Source organism: Lissotriton vulgaris, chromosome 6 (assembly GCF_964263255.1).
Source record: "Lissotriton vulgaris chromosome 6, aLisVul1.2, whole genome shotgun sequence".
NCBI lineage: Eukaryota > Metazoa > Chordata > Amphibia > Caudata > Salamandridae > Lissotriton > Lissotriton vulgaris.
In genome coordinates, this window is record NC_141694.1 from 1,836,965,603 (window position 1) to 1,836,988,009 (window position 22,407).

The 22,407-nt window shown below is 45.8% G+C and overlaps 1 protein-coding gene across 2 annotated transcripts in view; it reads left to right on the plus strand.

The window, feature by feature from the left end:
• DPYSL5 (dihydropyrimidinase like 5) overlaps positions 1 to 11,880 on the plus strand; it is a 364,441-nt gene extending 352,561 nt beyond the window's left edge. For both annotated transcript variants that reach the window (XM_086928117.1, XM_086928116.1), the window contains one exon: positions 4,476 to 11,880. In XM_086928117.1, the coding sequence (XP_086784243.1) occupies positions 4,476 to 4,561 (86 nt within the window). In that variant the 3' untranslated portion in view covers positions 4,562 to 11,880. The remainder of the gene's footprint in view (positions 1 to 4,475) is intronic.
• Positions 11,881 to 22,407: the final 10,527 nt, after the last annotated feature.

A 22,407-nucleotide genomic window follows, 5' to 3' on the forward strand; every position in this document is an offset into this window, starting at 1 on the left:
GGGGCAGATCCTTTTCAGTCAAAGCTCCCACCATCTGGAACAAGCTGCCGAAGGTGCTTCGTAGAGAACCCAATCTTCTCCGCTTTAGGAAATCCCTGAAGACCTTACTTTTCAAGGACGCGTTTACATCCCTGTAAGATAGGTCGATACTTCCACACTCTTCCATCTTGTTTCTTGTTGCTGTACTTGGTCAGAAGCGCTTTGAGACCTGTCGGTGAGTTGGCGCGATATAAAACCCAGATACAAATACAAATACAAATACAAATGGTGGAGGGTGGGGGTGCAGGGGGATGACTGACTTTTTACACCCTCCAAGTTTCCTGCTGTGCTGCCTGCCAGTTCTTCTAGATAAAGCCAAATTGTTCTCCTGTGGCCCATCAATGAGCAGACTGCCAGTCTGCAGAGCGAAGTGGCTGGAGGTATCAAAAAATGATACAAAAAGACCCTGACTTCCTGAGAAGATAAAAGTGAAACTATTGAAAAAAACACTTAAAAACAAAAAGATTAATCATTCATCTGCTTCTTTCATCATGCCACTTAAACCAGGTTGTTTCCTGTCTTTGAAGCCTTGGTATGAAAAGATTACCTTGTGGATCCAGTTCCAAGAGTAATAAACTGTACCTACCCCAGGGGAATCAACCTACCAAAATGCAACAGAAACTGCAAAACGCACAGTTAATGGACAGCTGTATATTCATACATGGTTGTGCAGCACAAAAGCACATGGCACACCAAGAGAAATTAATAATAAAAGCAACCATTTCGCGTAAAAAGCAATTCCAGATAAGACTACATTGAACTTAGTTAGGTAAGTGCACAACGAAGTGCACTGTTTTGATCCATTTTTCAGTAAATTGAGTTTGCATCAGGGTATTATTCTGTTGAATAAAAAGACAATATTATGGAAGGATTGGCCTAACTTCTTTAATTCACATGCTTTACAAAAGACGCGTCTTCTAAGCTCAGTTAGCTATACATATAGTAAACAAAGGCTATCTTCGAGGGTGTGGGCAGTCTAAGAACAATCATTTTTTATTGTTGATCTGAAGGCGCACTGAGACCAGCAGGGGCACAGAGCTGGCAACCACGCAGGGCCAGTATGCCAGGAAGATATGTAGCCTGGATGGGCTCGGCTCATTTTTAGCTCGAGGGTCCCAAAGGATTTTGAGCTGAGCCAGGCTTAAGCCTTCAGCGGTTCGCCCACCCCGAAAAGCAAGATTGACCATTTTGGAAAAGTACAGTTGAACATAAATCAGAAACCTGCAGATGACTAGAGTTCAATCCCTGAAGCCACTCCCCTCTGCCCCAAGGCAGGGAGAATCTCAATCTGGCAATCCTTAGAGTATATATTCAAAACACTTGGAGGGGTGATGTCCGGGACAGTGCATGGCTTGGTAAGCCATGGCATGTTGTACTGGATTCCAAACACACCGCAGGAAGTCATTGTGGTTTTCCTCCGGTGGGTGTTGTTTGTTGTGTTTGAGATGATGTGCCTCCGCATGTGAGCTGACTAATGGTGCAAAACTACCACCCAACATCTTCTCTCTAGGGCAGATCAGGCATCAACATTGTTCCCAAAATGCAAACATTTTGAATCAAAGTAAAACTGAGAAACAATACTGTGGTGTTCCCATCATAGGCGAAGACTGTTCACACTTGAAGGCAGCAACCAACAATCTACAAGCAACACTAGCATGTCTGCTTTATGTCAAAATCCTAGCTATCTGATTATTAAAATGTCCATGTCATAAAAGCTTGCCCTAAATTCAGGAGCAGACAGAAGTGGGTGCTGATCTAAGAGAGCACTTTAAAAAGCTGCTCTCACATCAGCTACTCCCCTTCACATGCTACTGTTGCTGTTGAACAGGGCCTGTGATTCACATATTGGACTCTTGGGTTTACCGTACTCCATGAATGATTGGTGTCTCCACTAGATATGGGTGCTGCTTTAGATTTCCAACCTAAAATCACCATCTGTCGTTGTCCATGCTGCTCTTCAGTCAGGTTTATTTCATAAGCATTTGTGATGTTACAAGTCCTGGGAAGCTGTGTCATTGTACTTACCTACTGACATGTCGGTCGCGAATCCTGCAAGATGCCAATCACATGCTGCTCATGAGACACACCTCCAAGGAGAGGGCCATGGCTAAATGTAGTAATCAACAACCTCACACCAACCAAAAGACACAGTGAAAGAAACATGATGGAAGATTAAATCAAGTTTAGCCTTGTTGTCTGCACTTGCCATCCCACTTCACATGGCCATTTTAGGTTTTCTTTGAAAAGCATCACAAGTGTCCAGGCCCCCCCAGAGGATGTATTGTGCTCACAGAGTTGTTTGGGGTCACTGCTGGGTGACATGAAGTAGGGTGGCAGGCTGAGGACAGGTGAGAAGATGCTGGTGGCTCACAAAGGAACACTGCTGATTTCAAGGCTGAGCTTCCTGCCTTCTGAAGCTGGCATTGCAGATACCGCAGACTTAGTCTGGATATCACTGGATGGCACTGTGTTTTATGAAAGTAAAGCGTCGGAAGACTCCAAAGTAGTCAAGTGTGTGTTGCATGTTTTGGGAGAAGTATGCATAGCAGAAAAGAAAACATTGTGCTGTTACTTTAAAAATAGAAGTATGATATAATGTAGAATCAACATTTTCATAGAACAGAGGGGAATATTAATATGCGTTATAGAATTCCAATAGAAGCCCAGGTTGATGTCCTTCACATCTAACCTGGGCTTCTATTTGAATTCCATAACGCATATTAGCAAGCCCATTATCGCCGTTTTAGTGGCAGTTTCCTGCCGCTAAAACAACGCTAATTATTTTTGTAAAATTTTTAAACAACGCTAATTTTAATGAGGTTCTTGCTAATATGCCCCAGAGTTCCAGTGACCGATGGGTGTCCAAGTACTACTTGCAGAGTTATCGGAAAAACCTGATTGAATCTCCTTAGCCCAGAAGGAGGCCTGAGTAACTCTATTATCTCTCAGCACAACTCCAGTGGGTCGCCAAACGGGTTTGCGCAATCGCCTTCAGCCAACCTAAATTTGGTGAAAAGCTAATTCAGTGTCCCTGAGATTACAGCCATGATTCTAGCTCCTAAACAGACACAGAAGTAACTCCGGTGCCTACTTACGGTTATCGGGTAGTAGTAGGTACATTATGTGAGTCCGGTTCTCTGAGGCATTTTCAAATAATTACTCAAGATCACAGGATGCCAGCAGATCAATGCTTGAAACTATAGGAGACTCGTTGGGACTATGCACACGAAGTGGGGAGAGGACATCACCACAAACCACCTCAATTTAAATCCAACCTTGCGGTTTTGAGGGGTTATTGGACAGAACATATAGGACGCAATCTCAGTGACAAGGAAAGGGACTCAGTTTTGAGAGGCACATTCTGAACATATAGGAATGTGAGATTCAAACTACAGCAGAATAATTTCCTACATAGAAAGTACCCGACCACCAAACGGATATTCAAAATGTATCCCTCTGATTTGTCGGACTGCACGAGATGTGACCGTGAGCTGGCAAACTTCTTTGGTATGGTCTAGATGTGCAGAGGTAACAGGAGAATCCTATGAGAAACAAAGAAGCACACTAGAGAAATCATCAGGAAGAAAAACGCTCAATACCTGAAGTTTGGCTACTTGTGCTAATGACACGACACAAGAGAACAGTGGTGGCTGGTGCAGGCAAGAGCGGTGGGCAGGGGGGAGTCGACAGACGACAACGAGGGAAAATAACATTAAAAGAAAGCCACTTTACCTTGCACTCACAGCATCGCACAAGGGAAGTGTTTTTCTTTTCTTAAAATGTATTTTCCCACGTCGTTGTCTGCCGGCGAACCCCCACCCCACCACTTTTACCTGCACCGGCCGTCACTGCAAGAGAAAGAACGTGGGAAGCAGAATCATTGACTTAGTACTAATAATAGCAGAAGGTGGATAGCACAGACCTGGATGTCCCTTAGAGATTCTCTGCTCAATGGGCTCCGCGTGCCCATTGTTGGAGAGACAAGTAAGAAGGAAACTGTACTAGCAGGGGAGGAAACTCTACTATAATTTAAAAATGCTACTGAGGATAATAAACCACCCTAAAGATAATAAAGTGCAAACCTAGACTGAAGCTAGGAAATGGGGTACATGTCACCCACCACCAGTAGAACCGGCTTCATCCTGAGACCCAACCTCCCAATACACCCAGTAGGCATAATAGTCTGAAATTGCGACAGAAACACTCACTTGGGTCCATTTTTAAGGTATGGATTGTTTGTGAAGTACATATTTAAGAGATACTTACATTGGTATACAAGAACAAGATGATCATATAAGCACTTTTGTCATTGCAGAGGAAAAAAACATTATTTTTTATGGCCATGATTACAATTTAAATAACAATAAAAGTTGAGTGGGGAAAACCTGACAATCGTTGTATTTTAGTTACTAACAACCTCACTTGTTATGTTCCAGGTGCCCAGGTGGACGACCATGTCCCGAAACGAGCATCTGCCAGGATCCTCGCTCCACCAGGAGGAAGGTCCAGCGGCATCTGGTAATACAGACTCACCCAGCCTTCTCCTCAGTCCCTGCCACCCGCCCTACCCCACCGCCACCGCAACCTATCCTCGTCGCAAAGGGATGCAACAAAAACACACCACTGCTCGCCAACGACTGCCGCACCACACAGAAGACAAGCCTGCTTTGGAATGAGAAAAGATATGACCGCCAGACCATTGCCGCAATGTCCTTGAAACTCTTGAAATCAGCAAAACATTTATAAAAGAGTACTATTTGTTTTTCAATCAAAGAAATTCCCATTGGATGCTGTCATTGTTCTTGTCCCTTGGAAAGGCTTACCAATACTTTGTCAATGGAGGATGGAGTGGGACGTAAGGGAAGGAGGAAACCCTTGCACTAGAAGCCATGTTAAAAACAAAAGTGGGCAGAAGATTTGCCGGAGAGGGAAGCGATCTCTGATGCTGGTAGTGAAAGGTGTACTCGGAGATCAATGTGGGGATATGCACTGTATCTGTCCGATCAAGCTTCCGGTATACTGGGATTGATTATCGTTTCCGGTGATACCAATAGATGGCATTCCTATAGTGTTGATGGCCTTCTGCCACTGTGCCATAGAAATGCACCAACAAGTTGGTCATCACCATGAAAAGTTTATGGATAGAGGTATACAAATATTACCCAAACCGCAATTGGTGAGTGAGACACAGGGAGCCAAACGTCTGTGCCTTGATTTCCAAGTGGAAGGGCAGGTGGTGCCACTAATATTACTGTGATGCATATATTTGTACTTAGTCAGCAACCACTTGATTGCATGTCTGTTAAAACCTCTGTTCTTTGTTCACACAGTGTTGGCAGAACTCTAGAGTACTCTTCACCAGAGGCTTCTGACTGTTTATGTGTAAAACCTGAAGGCCTTGTGAAACGCAATTGTTTATCACAGCGACTTTTCAATCTCCCTTCTGTTTTCTACTTAGAATTCATAACCCTAGTTTCTGCAGCATCCATACCGTGCTCCCCAAATTATAGGACAAAAAAAGAAAACACTAGATTCCATAGACACCGTCTGCAAGGTTTGCATTTTCTGTTGTAGGGCCCAAGATCTCCCAGTACCTCCTTCAAAGACATGGCTAAACCTGTGTGATTAACTCCTTAACCGCGGTGCAAATCTGCTGCGGTGCGGACGTTCTAAAGAGTGGGCGGGGCTGCATCGGCCAAAGGTCGTGCGAGTTGGCCGACAGGAGCACGGAAGGGGTTAATGGAGGATTCTGAAGGTCTTCTCCTGAATGATCGCCTCAGCTGACTAAGGGGCTTAATTACACGCCCTTTGCGCCGCCAGTATGTCATATTTTCCCATATTAAAAGTGACGCAACAATGGTAAATCAGCCCCTACGTTTTGTCTAAATTGACCTAGTTGTTTGATGTTCAAACACTGAAGACACATGTTATGAATTATTCATTTATCCACCAGTTGCGATGTGTGTCTGTGCCCTATGTACTGCACAGGGCTGTAATGCCCGACTATGAAATTCTTCCATATACTTAAAGCTGGTGGATGCCCGTTGTTGTACGAGACGGACAGGCTGCAATTCCAAGAAGGTCCAAGCGGCACGTCTGATATCCCATCGTGGGACTTACTAGCATCAGATTGTTTATCCCATGAGAAAACGGTACTGGCAAATGCTTTCGATTTTTTGATTTACATTGGAGTGTGTTGATGATCCCAAAACTCAGAGTGTCTGCCTGGGCCTAATTGTGCAGCAAAACCACAGGGTTTCCTGTCCAAACCTACCAGGAAAATGGCTTGCCGGGAATAGTCAGACAGATATATCTGCTTGAACTTCAATGTATCTTCTTGATTGGACAGCAGGTGCCTGCTATTGAGTCCAAATGCCTCTGAAATGGATACAGATGATGCAAAACAGAACACTTTGCAGTAATGCATATACATTACAGGAAGCAAAATTTGTTTAGTGAGTCGACTGTGTAGGCGTAATCAATGATCTTAACTCATAGCCTCAGACCGTTCTATGTGTAATATTCAAAACACCAAATTAAGCTTAACCTTCTCCAGTTTTGCAGATTAGCATTTGTTTTTCCAAAACCCACTGACCCCTTTCAGTGTGTCGTTTAATGTACGCATTGATACTAAGGATTAATTAGTGCAAGCAATGGCCATTGGTAGTCTCATCGTCTAGTGCAGTCCCTTCTTGATTACTTTCACTTTCACAAATTAAGGTTATAGACACTGCTACTAGTCAGTGCAGAAAGGCTGTAGGTAAGCGAGCAAGTAGCGGGTTATCGTTGCCCTCACCGATTGCAGGTACTATTACAGACTAATATAAATTTAGGTGTGTGTCCCAAAGGGGGCTAAAAGTACTGAGTGTGGGGAATATGGACCAGACTTAAAATCTATAAAAAGCCTGTTATTTTCAATTAAACATGGCTCAAACCCATCATTCTATACATACCTCTGAACTAGATCAGTAGGCTTCACAACTTGCCTGTGAGCTTAAACTGGACTACCTAAATCAGCCAATCTAATTGGGTGATTTGCAATTTACAATTGTAAATTAGCTGATTCACATTCTAAAACTGAGATCAGTCAATCAAATTGTCTGAATCTCTAGTAATAATTACAGTAGTTTAAATGTTGGCTGGCTCATTGTTTAGGCTTGACTTAGGGAACTAAATTTGTTGATTTGAAGCGTAAACGAGCAGTTAGCCAATGTGCATTTTTGACTGTTGAATAATGTGCATTAGTCAATCAAATTGACCGATGCAAAACACACACAGTGATTTAGCCAGTTAAGTCAACATGTGTAAACATAACAGCCACAAATAGCCAATCATGTTTGCTTTTTCAAAGCTGACAAATTTAATTACGCAATCTGACTGGATGATTGATATCTTACAACTTTACTCAACTAATTACATTGGTTAAATAAAATCTGCAATGCAATGCAGTTGTTTTTGTGATCTTTCCATCAAACCAACCAGACACAGTTCTTTCAAAAATGTTCTCATTTAGCCAGTCCATCATACAGAATCAGACGTTCAGGAAATCGGGGCATCTGATATACAGGTTTCAACATGAATTAGCCAAATTGAGCTTCTATACCTATCTAAACCACGGATAAAACTGTAGAACTTTATCAAGCCAACCAGTCTAGCTGATTCATAATGTGCGCTTCCTTGTTACTTTTGAAGTGTTTATTCTTATTTGCGGGTGTACAAGTTACACCGGATCTTCTTAATTTCGTAAAGCCCAATGAAAGCTGCTCCAAGATCCACAGTGACGGTACTGTATCTTGTTGAATGATGGGTGTTGCTAAAGTACCTGATCAACTCTTCTCTCCTGGAGAGCTAGTCCCTTCCAATGGATAATCTTTTCCACAACTTTAGTGAGTCTCACTGAGTTTACATGAATTCATGAAGCCAATGTGCCTCCGTGCATTTTTAACTGAGAGCTAACCTGACCCGGACAGGACGAAATCTCACTCCGCTCTTGGAGCAGCCCCATGACTGACCCAAGAAACATCTTAACTTATGGCATAGTGGTTGATTTCAGCAACATGTAAGAAGGGACCCCCTCAAGAAGATAAATTGTGGCCCAGGAACAGAGGGGAACAAACAACAATTCTAATGTAAAAGCGTTCCTGCAGTGGCCTTCTAATTCAATTACACAATTAAGTTAATGAATATCCAAACCCGGTGACAAAAGAAAGATACTATACTGAAATTATTCAAAAAATATAAAAATTTATTTTTTCTCTTTTTATCTTTTAGTTCATATAAATTTTGTTATTAATCAGAAATCACAAGACAAACATATTTCAATTCATATCAAAAAATTCCAAACAGGTATAATTGAGTCATAAATATCTGCAACAAAAAATATATATAAAACATACAATATACAAAATAATTTAGTAATAGCCCTTGGTAACAACCATATCTCTCAACACACTCACGTGCTAACAATCATACCACACTCAAACTACAGATTAGGATGGTGAAAAGGAACTGAATTAATATTTAGCAAGATGACAATGCTAAGAACATGGGCCAAGATGTAATTTAAGGCTCCCGCAGCAGGTCTGACTCAATTATACCTGTTTGGAATTAGAAGGCCACTGCAGGAACGCTTTTACATTAGAATAGTGGTTGATTTCCACATGTTTTAGTTAAACATGTTTCCCCATCACCTGTAAGCCACTAACTAATAAATTCATCTGCCAGTGATCATAACACTACATATTGCCTGGCTGCCATAGCTCTATCCACTAAGACGACAAAATCCTGTTCCCTGAAGAAGGCCGCTAATTTCACTACTCCATTCCCACCAACGTCCAACCCCTGCGTGTCTTCCAAGAAAGGGTCAAGACTTAAAGTCCAGACTTGTGTGCGGATTAAGTACTGTTTACCCTTTCTGTGGAAGCCTTATTGTATCAGGATCCAAATGAGTCATACAAATGTGATGTGAAAGTATTGAAATCAGCTTTAAGAACTTGGAGAGGGTTTCTGGAAATGTTTTATATCTCAGAGGAGTCAGATCATTTGAAATAGTTATAATAAAAACAAACTGCATCTGCCTTTATTTAAGTCGTGCTGTTTATTGCAGCACCTGACTGATACAATAGGGACATTTCTAATGACCAATTGGAATTTAATAATTATTGATCCCTTTGCATGTTCTCGCCTTTGCTGGAAATGACCCTAGATTTAGTAGCAGCAGGAGGAGGATCGAGGGATCTAACCTTCAGACCTATGAAGTGTATGGAAGCCTCATCAGGGTAAAGTCTCAGTGCAGCTTCATCCTGTCAATCAAAGGTGCTGCTTGGCTGCGTCAAGAGAGCTGATTGTTGCAAGGCCTACCCTATCCTCACGTGAAACCATAACTGGTGGTTGTATGTCACAATATCAAAGGGTTAATATCAACCTACACATAGAATGGACTACAGAATACTGAGTACCAAGATAACATCATGGTAAGCATGTTTAGCAGAGTATAGAGGGACTATTCTTAATCTTGAGTGCATGCTGATAGTCAATATTGTGTAGTCAATCCGTGTGCAGGACAAAATGAAAGCTTCAGTGTTATGGTAGAACATTTTCCTGGCTCTCTCAAACTTCCTGCAAATTATGGGGCTTATATACGAGCATATTGCGCTGCAAGGCGTAAGTAGGTGCATCAAGGAGAAATACTTTTATTTCTCCTCATTTTTTCCTCTTTCTATGTGTAGAAAGAGGAAAATGCCTTTAATGATTGTTTTTGTGCTGGAAGGCATCCCCTCCTGCACAAAAACAATAATTCCTTCAGAGCAGGCACACTTGCAAAATGTCACAAGAGTATCTGCGCTGGTGCATGGCTGCTGTTAGTACGCTGGCGCGGGGACGACAGGAATACGATGTATCTTGTAGATACAGCGCATTTTTGCCCATTTATTTGGACATTCCGCAGGGCAGCAGAATGGCTTGCAGCACTGCCGTGCATCAAACTATTGTAAATGAGGCCCTCTTTTTTTTGTCAAATGCCTCCATCATTCACATGCAGATGTTTGCAAAGTTCCTATGATGCCACGTCTTTTCTTGAATATCACTTTGTAGATTCTAGCTCTCTTAAGTCGAATCCCTTGCAGAAGCTTAAGTTTTGTGCCTGAGCACGGTGGAATGGAGTGAATATTGACTCTGCAAAATAGATTTATTTTATGTTTTTGCGCTATGGACTGGGAATACACCACAGTCTAGGCATGCAATATTATTACTGTTAAAAACTACACCTGCAGACGATTCTCCACGTGGGGCTCACTAAACACGTTATAACCACCCAATCAACTGATATTTGTTTTATCAATCTCTTAAGGATACAAAGTCAGAGGCTATAAACTTTGATTAGGTGTTGCAGTTTACTCTAACCCATCTTTGAAGTGTGCCCTCAACCTACAGTAGTCTTACTGATTTTGTTCCAGTCATGTCACATTTTAAAATGTTCTATACATTGAAACACAAAAGTACTTCTAGGTGACAGTCAGATGTGAGCTCAAACCAAGGTCAGCTCTTTGTCATCTGTGGTTGAATAAACCAGGGATATTCATGGATTGTCAATGGCTATCATAAAAATAGGAAAGTACCTTGCATGCAAGCGCTTCAGAGTTCATGAAATTGTAAGACATCTATAGCTCGGCCAGGTTTACGCCTCTGTGCGTATGCCCAATATCTTGAAGCATGCTGCTAGATTGATATCTATGCCAGAGTGGTGTCCATTGGTATTTAGTTTGGATAAATTACTGAAAAGTTGCTGTGCTTGTAGATGGTAAAATAGTCAGTCATATATCAATCTACCGTTGTCCCTCCCACAGATGGTTTTTGTCAAAGACAACACCTTGTTGCTCTTTCTTTAACGAATACTTGATATTCGACAATTAGACTCTGCGTTCTTTGATCCCAGTATGACGGAACAGAAGAAGCTACTTATAAGTCGTGCTTCATGGAAGTAGATTCATTTTAATGAGAATGGTCAGGAAAGGTCCATCCGGGTCAACTCTGCCCCAACGGAACGCAGACCCTTCTCAGCCTGTCTTTTCCCAGGTGCCACACTCATCCTGCCAGAGGATAGCCGGCAGACCCAGAGAAGTCATCGCACTGCAAGACAGGCAATGTCACCATATACAGGTCTATGATGTAGCAGCAGGTAGGGAACGAGTAACTGATATAAACTCTGTTGTCTTTATGCACGGATGTGTCGGCAGATCAGAGCGGTACCGGATTAGCGAACGACCATGATTAACTGCCCCCTAATTTGATTTGCGAAACTACAACCAGTGCCATATATATGATATACGGCATAGAGTCGATCTGGCAGTCTGTTGAACCAACGTAGTTTTGAGCATCCTTGCTTTTCCACTGATTTCTTGGCCTATCCTTGCCATGTTATGTGTGTGTATGTTGAAACTGCAGTAAGTTGTACATGTTGTGATAGAAACACTGTCTTCACTAGACCTTGTGCTGCAAGAATGTTGTACAGTTACATGACTATTTATACTTTCTCTCGACTCCACGAGACAAAACAGAGAAACAGGTAGAACGAACGAAGCTGGGGTGAAACCAAAATGCTTTTTTTGTATTTATTTCCACGGAACTTGAAAACGATGGCTCATTGTTTGGTTTTTGGGTCATTCCAAAGCAAGGAAACAAGAAATGAAACACATGCAAAATACAGTACGTCAGCGTTATGGTGCTACAAGTGTGTCAACACAAAGATCACACCACTTCCCTGTGCTGTAGCCTTCTGTTTCCGAGAGGGAAAACATTTTGGTTCTGTTACAAATTTTCATTAAAATGATGCTAATTCTCTTCCTTCTGGTCATGCTGTGTGCTTTTTTTCTTGGGAGTGGGCGGGGTCCTCAATTACTGTCTGAACAGTGACAACAGTGGGGACACTTTCTCATCAGCAGCCAGCATGGATCAGAGGTAAGGGGGCGGGCAGGGACATTTTGGACGCAAGGGAAGCCGGTAATAAAAAATACAATTAAAAAACGTACATTCTCGCCGCTTCCTCGCCACATCTCTCCTTCGTAGTCCTCCCTCCCTGGCCTGAACAGGAAGAACACCCCGGTTCCTAGTCAGCCAATCACAACTCTGACGTAGCAGCATTGTGATTGGTCTGAGCGCCGTGTTTTGGTGTTCAGACGCTGACTGGGAGCCTGGGCATGTTCTCCACGCAGGCTGTAATGCAGCCTGTATGGAGAACATGCAAAGTGCCCATGACTGTTTGGCCAGCCCCAGAGGGCTGGCGAAGCAGTCTTTACGCACTTAGGAGGGTGCTGCCACTCCTCCCCTGCCCCCGCCCTTACGCAAAGCTGTGTCTCCCTGGGAGCGCAAATACAGAGCGCTCATGCCAATCATTATGCTGGTCTTATGCTGAGAGTGCAGTGTCAGGATTGGCCGCAGGGCTATCTGGGAGCCTGTGCCTGCAATGCAGCCAGCAGATCGGCGATGCAACAGGATTCAGACAATTTTTTTTGTTTTGTTCCCTCCTCCCTTCACCCCAACAACCTTGTCCCATTACCAGTCGCAACTGGTACTCAGGTTCTGCTTTCCCGGGACAAGGGCCTTCATGAGAAGCCCTGTATGGAATTCCACTCTGTCCAATCATGAATGTCCCGATGTTCAGCCGGTAAGTGAATTTAGCTTTGTATACAACAGCAGGGAGGCCTCAGCTACAGCAACTTCCTTTCCTGGTAAGGCATGCAGTGCTGCACCCAGCGGGATACTTCTTCTCCTTCCCTCCCCTACTACAATCCCCACCCCGCTTTCACAAGCCCACCCCCACGCAGAAGCCCCTGATCCCATTGCTCAGGCAGGGGGGTCAATAGGAATGATATTAAACCGCACAGAATTCAGAATTGCGTTCAGTTTTTCACCCTGTACAATTGGGCCCATTTCAAGGAGTTTAACTTGTAAGTGCATGGGACTGCACGAGGTGCTTCCTGGAGATACTGCATCCCCATGGGGTGCTCTAACCTGGGCTTGCATTGCCAGAAGGGTACACGTTCCCTGTATGTGCTATGGTGGAAATTAAAACAGGTGCAACTGGTGCAAACAGGGAAAGTGCACCATATTATAGTGAATGTGCTACCCTCAGGGCAGCTGCCAATTCACCTGCACTTTAAAGTGGGGAGAGAGATCCCATTGCAGGCGGGTGCAGTGAGTGACTGCACCCACCTGCAGGGGATGTCTGAGGGACCATGGGTCCGTCCTTTCCCCCACCCCCCTCCAAGAGAGCTGCCTTTAGGAGGCGCACTAAAACTTTCAGTGCCCCACATCGGCCCATGCAAATGAGGATCGCCCTCTGAAGATAGTGCTGGCGCCATATGTGCACCGACGCAACCAGTATTACGGAAGGGGAGGCACAAGTGTCCATGGCCCCTTCTGTAATACCATTGTGCCCCGGTGGTGCACAAAGCAGGCACACACACCTGTTGCACCCCCAGGGCACAATGTACAATATGGCTCCTCGTGCACACCCCTCAGTGCTCACCTGGCACATCATTCTCTTGGCACATATCCATTTTTCTCCCCTGATACTCACCTGAATCATCAGAGTACCCAGTGCTCCCTTCAGACATAGAACCTGTCCTTCCACAGGATGTTCTCACCTGGGGCCATATTACATATACGACACTCTTGCCCTGTTTGCTCAACTTTAAATAGGTGCACTGAGCATAAACATGGAATTTGTGCCAAATTATAGTGAATGTGCTATTCTCAGGGCAGCTGCAAATTCCAGGACTCCTTGGAGAGACTGCACTCCCATGGGGTGTTCTCACCTGGACCTGTATTACCATAAGGGTGCACTTTCCCTGTTTATGCCACAACACACCTTAAAACAGGTGCATAGGGTGCTTCCACGGAAAGTGCACCCTATTATGGTGAATGTGCTACCCTCAGAGCAGCTGCAAACTCCCACTTGCCTGGAGGCAACGCATTCAAGTGAAATATGGAGCAGCTGCTTTAAAGTCGCTGCCTGTTTTACTGTCAAAGCGGCAATCCACCTGCTCTTTCAAGAGAGATTAGAAATCCCTTTGCAGATAGTGCACCCACCTGCAAGGAGATGCCTGGGGATTCCATTTGGCCGATGTCCCCCTGCAGAGGCCTGCAATCAGGAAGTACACTGATAGTGCGCCACCTTTTTGTGGCACACTTTCAGTGTGCCTCCTAACAGCTTCTTTGCCTTTGCGCCCACGTCCATAATACGGCATACGCGCAGAAGCAAGAGATTTCTTCATTTGCAAGGGGCTGCACCCCAATACAAATGAGCTATCAGTATTACACACATGCCCGCTGCGCCCAGGCGGCACTTATGTAATACGGCCTCTGGTGTTCCTGTCCTGGTACTTCGTACCACTTGCACCACTAATGCGCATCACCCGGCGCTCCTTATCACCCTGTGCTCTCCTGCTCTACACCACGCTATATCAGCTACGACACAGCATCCTGTGTTCCACTGGTGGACATCACTCTGTGCACCTCTTGCATCTGCATCACATCAAACTCTGCACCCCCTATTTCCCTGGTTGCATATCACCCAGTGCTTTTCTGCTGCACATCAGACTTTATCATCGAGTGCACAGCGTCCTGTGTTCCCTTGATGCACATTACTCAGTGCTCCCCGACGTCATTTCACCCCGTGCTGCCCAGCAGCATATCACCCCGTGCACCCTGGCTGCACACCATCACGTGCTCGCCAGCTGCACATCCCCTGGGGCTTCACCTCGTGCCCCCCCACCCCTCCCCTGCTGCATATCACCCAATGCTCCCCGGATGCATATCACCCCGTGCTCCCCAGCTGCATATCACCTGTGCTCTCCAGCTGCATATCACCCCGTGCTTTCCAGCTGCATATCACCCCGTGCTCTCCAGCTGCGTATCACCCCGTGCTTTCCAGCTGCATATCACCCCGTGCTCTCCAGCTGCGTATCACCCCGTGCTCTCCAGCTGCATATCACCTGTGCTTTCCAGCTGCATATCACCCCGTGCTCTCCAGCTGCATATCACCCCGTGCTCTCCAGCTGCATATCACCCCGTGCTCCCTGGATGCACATCACCCCGTGCTTCCCGGATGCACATCACCTCATGCTCCCTATCTGCACATTACCCCGTGCTCTCCTACTACACATCATACTTTATCACCTTCTGCACATCATCTGGTGTTTCCTTGCAGCACTTCACCCAGCGGTCTTCTGCTGCACAACATACGTTGCCAACTACTACTATATAATGCTGTGTTCCACCGATGTGTCCACCTTCAGCCCCCTGCCGCTGCACATCATCCAGGCCTTCCCTGAGGCACATGACATCGTGCACCCTGCTGCAAAGTGAAATAAAAGGTCTGTGTTCCAGCATGTATGCATGTATGTATGTATGCATGTATGTAAGCATGCATGGGTGCGAGTATGTATCTGACCGAATGTTACAGTCTCTGGGTGCGTCCTCTGTGTAAAACTGAAACTGACTGGCCCTGTTACCTTAATAAATGCGATACTATACCCTGCGAGTGCTGGCTATCTGGCTCATGCAATAGAAAAGGGGCCGCCTTGAGTGGCTGCAGACACAGGGGAGGGAGAGGGAGAGAGAGAGTAAGAGAGAGAGAGAGATAGAAAGAGATAGAAAGAGAGAGAGAGTGAGAGAGAAAGAGAGAGAGAGCGCGCCCGTCTCCATGGTCTTGACTCGGCTGCTGTCTTGCGAGGCCGCCCGCCTCTGTGAGGGACGTTTCCTGTCGCTGTCACCAGCCGTGATAAGGCCGCTTCCCGCTCTGCTGAAGGCGAGGAGGGCAGGCCTCTCCTGCGCGCCTTCGAGAAGTTTCTTCCGCCTGCCCCAGCCCCTCTGTGCTCCCTGGGGGCAGCTGGTCTGTGACGGGGGCAAGCACGGACTTGTCACCTCGTCGACCTTCCACCCCTCGCGCATGCGCAGATCTCCCTTGCCGCTGGCACGTGTGGAATTCTCCCAGGTTTCCCGCTTGGCTGCGTCATAATGTCAATGAACAATATTCCTGGTCCCAGCATGGAGGAGGCCCCGCCCACCTCCGAGTGCTGTCCACAGATGACCTCTGACATGTCCCCCTCCATGCACGAGGCCCCACTGCTGCCCAGCCAGACGCCTGCTAAATACACACCAATGCATACAAACACACTAGATCTCCGTGTAACGAGTGCCTACAATCTCGGCATCAGCTTCGAGGGTGTGTTTGTCTATCAAGCCCTGCCGCCTCCAGGAGTCTGCGGTTGTCTAGGCGCTGTGAGTTTTACCTCCAGGCACCTGTTGCCCCTTGACTTGCACTCTTTGAGCTGTGACCGTCAACAGCCTCCGGCTATTTCTTTTCCAGTCTGGTATGTCTTTTGGAGTATAAATGCTTACACATACTTGCTTTTGTGTAGTGTGAAGCGTTTCCGAAGCTTCACAAATGCATCACAATAGGTCCAGTTTTAGAAGAATTATAAACAAAAGGTGGAAGGCGCCTCATGACGAGCTGAGCTGAGCTCGTCATGAGCATCGAAACGGTTAAGGAATTACACAGATGCTTTTACTCCGAGAGTTTTTCTTCTTTATTTAGGTAATTTTACCCAATAAACATACACAGCCAACGCGTTTCTTTACTTGTTGTAACTTTGTAAGATCACGCCCATCATTATCAGCTTTCTGTTTTATTCTTATTAAGTAGAGCATTTGTGTCTCCTATAACTTGCTGACCTGTGAAGTTTTTTCACGTTACTGTGTCGCTTAGACGATCAGTTCTCTCGCTTAACTTCTGCCAGAGAGCACAGGCATTTCCCAGATTTGCGGAATTGCGATTTCTTATATCACGTCCGTTTTTCAACTACAACCGGCTCTTAGTTTGAACCAAAACAGTGGAGTACATGCCCTGACGAAGTTACAACAAGTAACGAAACGCGTTGGCTGTGTATGTGTATTGGGTAAAATTACCTAAATAAAGAAGAAAAACTCACGGACTAAAAGCATCTGTGTAATTCCTTAAAGGGTGCGCCTTCCACCTTTTGTTTATAATTTGCGGACCGGATTTGTGCCTGGGGACAACGGGCACGGGAAGTGTGCTGCACCAATATCACTTTGACTTGGACTAATGTTTTGGTTGTGCTGAACCCTGGTCAGGTTGTCCTGTTCTTTTTGGTTGCCAGTATTAGAAGAAGCAGGGCAGGCTTCACTCACAAACAGAGTGAGGCTAGCAGGAGGGCAAGCTTACCTCAGGCAAAAGAAAAGGCATAGCAGCAAAAGAGGCGGCTACCCTCACAAACACACCACATGAACAGATGCCAGGCAATAGCAGTACAGCCTTCCAGCATCAGTGTAATCTCTCACACAGCACAGACAGGCAGAGCTTGCACCTCAAATGTGCATTTTTCGCTCATGCATAAAGCATATGCACAGGCCCAGCTCAGCCAGCAGGTCTCCACCGCCGGCAGCAGTGCCATTACCTCCTCGTCTGTCTTCCGCGTCCCAGTCCTAAAAGAGAGAGCAACTGCTTCTCCACAGGACAGAAGTTTCACAAAGTCATAGCAACAATTCCTCACCCACCAAGATGGCTTCAGTGTTGCCACATTTTGAAACCTGCCTCAGGCCCAAAGCCGCTCAACTATGAACCCACATTTAACCCTACGCAGACCAGTGTCAGCCCAAAAAGCCGTCCAGAGTAGAACTCTCAAATGATGCAAAAATAATTTTCAGAAAATAGTTTAAGGATGAATCTAAATTCTAATCGATGTACAGATAGTGGGAGGAGGTCAACTCGGCACCCATTTTAATAAGTACTCTTTCTCAAGACCAGTCTCCACTGTGACTTTTCCACTTGTAGTTCTGTCACCACAGATCCGAACCCGAACCTGGCATTCATGAATGAACTCTACAACAGCAGATTATAGCCCACTTTATGTCTATGAATGGGAACATCCATGCTATTTCAGTACTGTGACTCCAAAACAAATACTGAAAATTATGCAGAATTAACACCACACAATGATACACATACTAAAAAACATCTCCTTGTATTAAAGTAATTGCAACACAACTTGTTTGGCACGGCTAGCATTCTATTCACTCGCCTGAAGATATTCAACAATAGCAACAGAAAACATTTCTTTACAAAGACAAATTTGAAAAACAGTTTTCGTGCAAAACAAGAGTATGTAAATGTGAAGTAACAGTGTGAAAACTGAGGGTTGCATCAGTAATATGAGAGTTCCACACCTTTTCAGTTAGAATTTGCTTATGAGGCCAGAAAAGAGACAGACACTTACTCTGACCAATTCCCTGCCTTCCAGTCCACAGTCCTAAACTGTGACCACTTACTCTGGAACTAAGTTATAGAGAACACTGTTATTTTTATTGTGTTGCCGCTACCGCTAGACTAAAGCTCTTAGTCTTGGCAAGCAGCAGATGGGTTTGTTTTGGGTACGGATGAACGCAAGGCTGTTGGAGCAGAAAGGAATATGACCCAATTTCCCTGAACTTTTGGCGACACGGACACTCCATCAACTCTGCTAATACTGTCACCACTCTTCTTGTTCTCTCCCACTCCATTCCCCTTCATCATTAGCGCTGTCCCACTCCCATGCCACCACTGGCCTGGGCCATCCGATGAGGCTCCTTTACTCCCATCACCCACCAGGACTTTAATTATTCATGCTCTTAACTTTACCTTCTCAACAATGACTGCTAACGCCCTAAGGGAATCCATGGCAGCAAAGCAGTCCTTATTTACATTTTATGTGTTTTACTTCATGTAGTGTCCCCTAAGAGTATTTCCTTTTTCCAGATGTGTTTCTGTAGTAGTCTTTTCATAAAACATACTAATGTAGTACAAAGTGTGAATCAAGTTGCCTTCAGGGCTGAGTGAGTTCAGATCATGAGTAGACATTTATGATGGACACTATTGAGAGTCCCGAGGCTGAAGGCAGTACTGCTTTCTCACAGTGCCAGACACTGGGTCCTAAAGGTGTTAACAATAAATGCACATCCAATCCTTGGCCTCTCTGCAGAGCACATAGAACGATAGTTATATAAATGCCAATTGTAAATTAAAGCACTAATATGGATGTGCACAACGAGGGCTACAATGTGTAGGAGTCGTATATCATGCAAACTGGTAGGCATTATACGTTAAGAGCACTTAATCTGTAGAAAAACAATCTCAGGATTAAAACGATAGGCAGTTGTTGAGTGTTCTAATAAGTCTTGATTATCCAAAGTAACCCTTTTTTAACAACCGTGGAATAACAAAAGATTGAGGATAAATACAAGGTTCAAAAGCAATGCCTTTCAGTGTTCATGCAGTGCCTTGATGCAGGGTCACACCACACTGTTCTAGAGTAGAAGGATTGTGACATTAGCTGCAAATAACAATAGAATCTCAGCATTAAAAGCAGTGATGACTGGTAATTGTACCAGAAAGGGGTGCAGGGGTGCCACACAAGCCTCACTCACACCCATGCATTCGCACACCCATTCACAACACTCACAAAAAAACACATACATTTATCTATACATTCAGGCACCAAACATTCAAAAACACACAAAACTAACCTTAACTGCAGCTCTCCGAGAGGGAGGCCTCAGAGGTCCCAGGAGGGTTGAGACTGCTGCCTTCATTCCCTCATTGGCTGACCTTAGGTCAGCCAATGAAGGAAGAAGGCCTCAGTCCTAGCCTAGTCACAGAGTGAGATAGGGTCAGGGAGACTGCTGACCCCCCCCCCCACTCTGTGACAAGGTGTCACTGATTAATAATCACTTTCAAAGTTGCTTTTGTTTTCCGCCTGCTGTGTGCTTTGTTTAGCGCTCTGTGTAATTAGCGCTCTAGCTTTCAATTTAGTCATTTCCCTGGTATCGTAGCGCTGCTCTGATTAATAATCACTTTCAAAGTTGCTTTTATTTTCCGCCTGCTGTGTGCTTTGTTTAGCACTCTGTGTAATTAGCGCTCTAGCTTTCAATTTAGTCATTTCCCTGGTATCGTAGCACTGCTCTGATTAATAATCACTTTCAAAGTTGCTTTTGTTTTCCGCCTGCTGTGTGCTTTGTTTAGCGCTCTGTGTAATTAGCGCTCTAGCTTTCAATTTAGTCATTTCCCTGGTATCGTAGCGCTGCTCTGATTAATAATCACTTTCAAAGTTGCTTTTATTTTCCGCCTGCTGTGTGCTTTGTTTAGCGCTTTGTGTAACTAGCGCTCTAGCTTTCAATTTAGTCATTTCCTTACATTGTTTGCGCATTTACCAATAGCGCTCCGCTCTGCCCCTCCCCCCGCCTCCATTTTGTTTGTTTGTTGTCGTCCTCGTGTGCCCGACCCGCCTCCCAGCTCAGCCGCCCTCGCCCCTCCCCCTCCACTCTCCATATATGACAGGAGTTCCTGCGCGCAGCGTTTACGCGCAGTGACCGCGCCCAATCCGCACCGAAGGTGCGCCAAAGGTAAGCCCGTCTACGCCCGTCCGCGCCTGGACCGCGCCCAGCGCCAGACCCCCTGCCTCTCGCGCCCCCCAGCCCTCCCGCATTGCCTATGATGCCGCCGCCCTCCTAGCCCTTAACCCCGGTCGCGCCCCCAACTGCGTCCAAGCCGCTCCTGGACACACCCATGGTCCTTTCTCCTGCTACTCCTGCAAATTCAGCGGCACCGACAACATCTCCGCTTCGATCACACCACAGACTCTCGATCCCAACCACCTTCAATGCATCCTTCTCAACACCCGATCGATCCACAGACACGCCATCGACCTATGGAATCTACTAGACACCATCTCACCAGACGTCGCCTTCCTAACAGAAACATGGATGAACGCTTCTTCCGCCCCAGACATCACCATTGCCATCCCTGAAGATTATAAGATCACACGCAAGGACCGTACCGGCCACACAGGAGGAGGAATCGCCATCGTCCATAAAAAATCAATCCGCATCTCAACCAGCTCTGACGCCAACCTCGCCAACTCTGAACACCTTCACTTCCAGATCCACATCGACCCCAACACAACACTCAGAGGCACCCTCCTCTATAGACCACCAGGACCCCGCGCAAAATTCAGTGAGGACATCACGGACTTCATCACTCCACACGCGCTCCCCTCCAAAGATTACATCCTTCTGGGAGACCTCAACTTTCACATTGAAAAGAACAACGACCGCAACACCACCACCCTCTTGGACAACCTCGCCAACCTCGGACTTAAACAACTGGTCACCTCCCCCACCCACATCGCAGGTCACACACTCGACCCCATCTTCACCTCCAGCAGCCATATCTCATTCAGCCACACTACGGATCTCCTCTGGACTGACCACAGCTGCGTTCACTTCACCTACAACAAGCCGAAACCCACCAACCACCTCCAACCAACTCTGCAAAGAAACTGGAACAAAATCACCATCGACCAGATCTCCTCATCGCTCCTTCTAAACACCCCAGCCCAATCTTCTAACCCAGATCAAGCCGCCACCAACTTCACCCTATGGTTATCCAACAGCGCCGACATCCTAGCACCACTGAAAAAACGCCAAAGCAAACCTCGCAGCAAGAAGGCCTCATGGTTCAACGATGATCTTAAGAAGTCCATGAAACTCTGCCGCTCCCTTGAGAAGGCCTGGAAAAAAGACCCAACCACTAGCACCAAGGACGCCTTCAAAAACGCCACCCGCACACACCACCAACTAATCCGAAAAGCCAAGAAAACAGCATTCAAGGATCGACTAGACAACAACGCCCACAACAGCAAGGAACTTTTCAACATCGTCAAGGAATTCACCAACCCCTCGGCCAACTCCAACGACATCACCCCCTCTCAAGCCCTCTGCGACTCCCTGGCTTTATTCTTCCACAACAAAATCGCAGACATCCACAACAGCTTCGACAACCAACCCGGAGACCAACCCACCCAACCATATGCTGGACATTCTCCCCCCTTGAACACCCTCAACGAATGGAATCCAATCTCCACTGAGGACACCATCCGTCTGATGAACTCCATCCACTCAGGATCCCCCACAGACCCATGTCCTCACCACATCTTCAACAAAGCTGACTCCGTCATAGCACCGCACCTCCGAGACGTCATCAACTGCTCCTTCAGCTCCGCCACCTTCCCGGAGAGCTGGAAACACGCTGAACTCACCGCCCTTCTGAAAAAACCCACAGCGGACCCCAACGAACTCAAAAATTACCGCCCCATATCGCTCCTTCCTTTCCCGGCCAAAGTCATCGAGAAAGCTGTCAACAACCAACTCGCCGCTTTCCTCGAAGCCAACAAATCCCTCGACTCCTCACAATCTGGCTTCCGAGCAAAACACAGCACGGAGACCGCCCTCATCGCAGCAACAGACGACATTCGA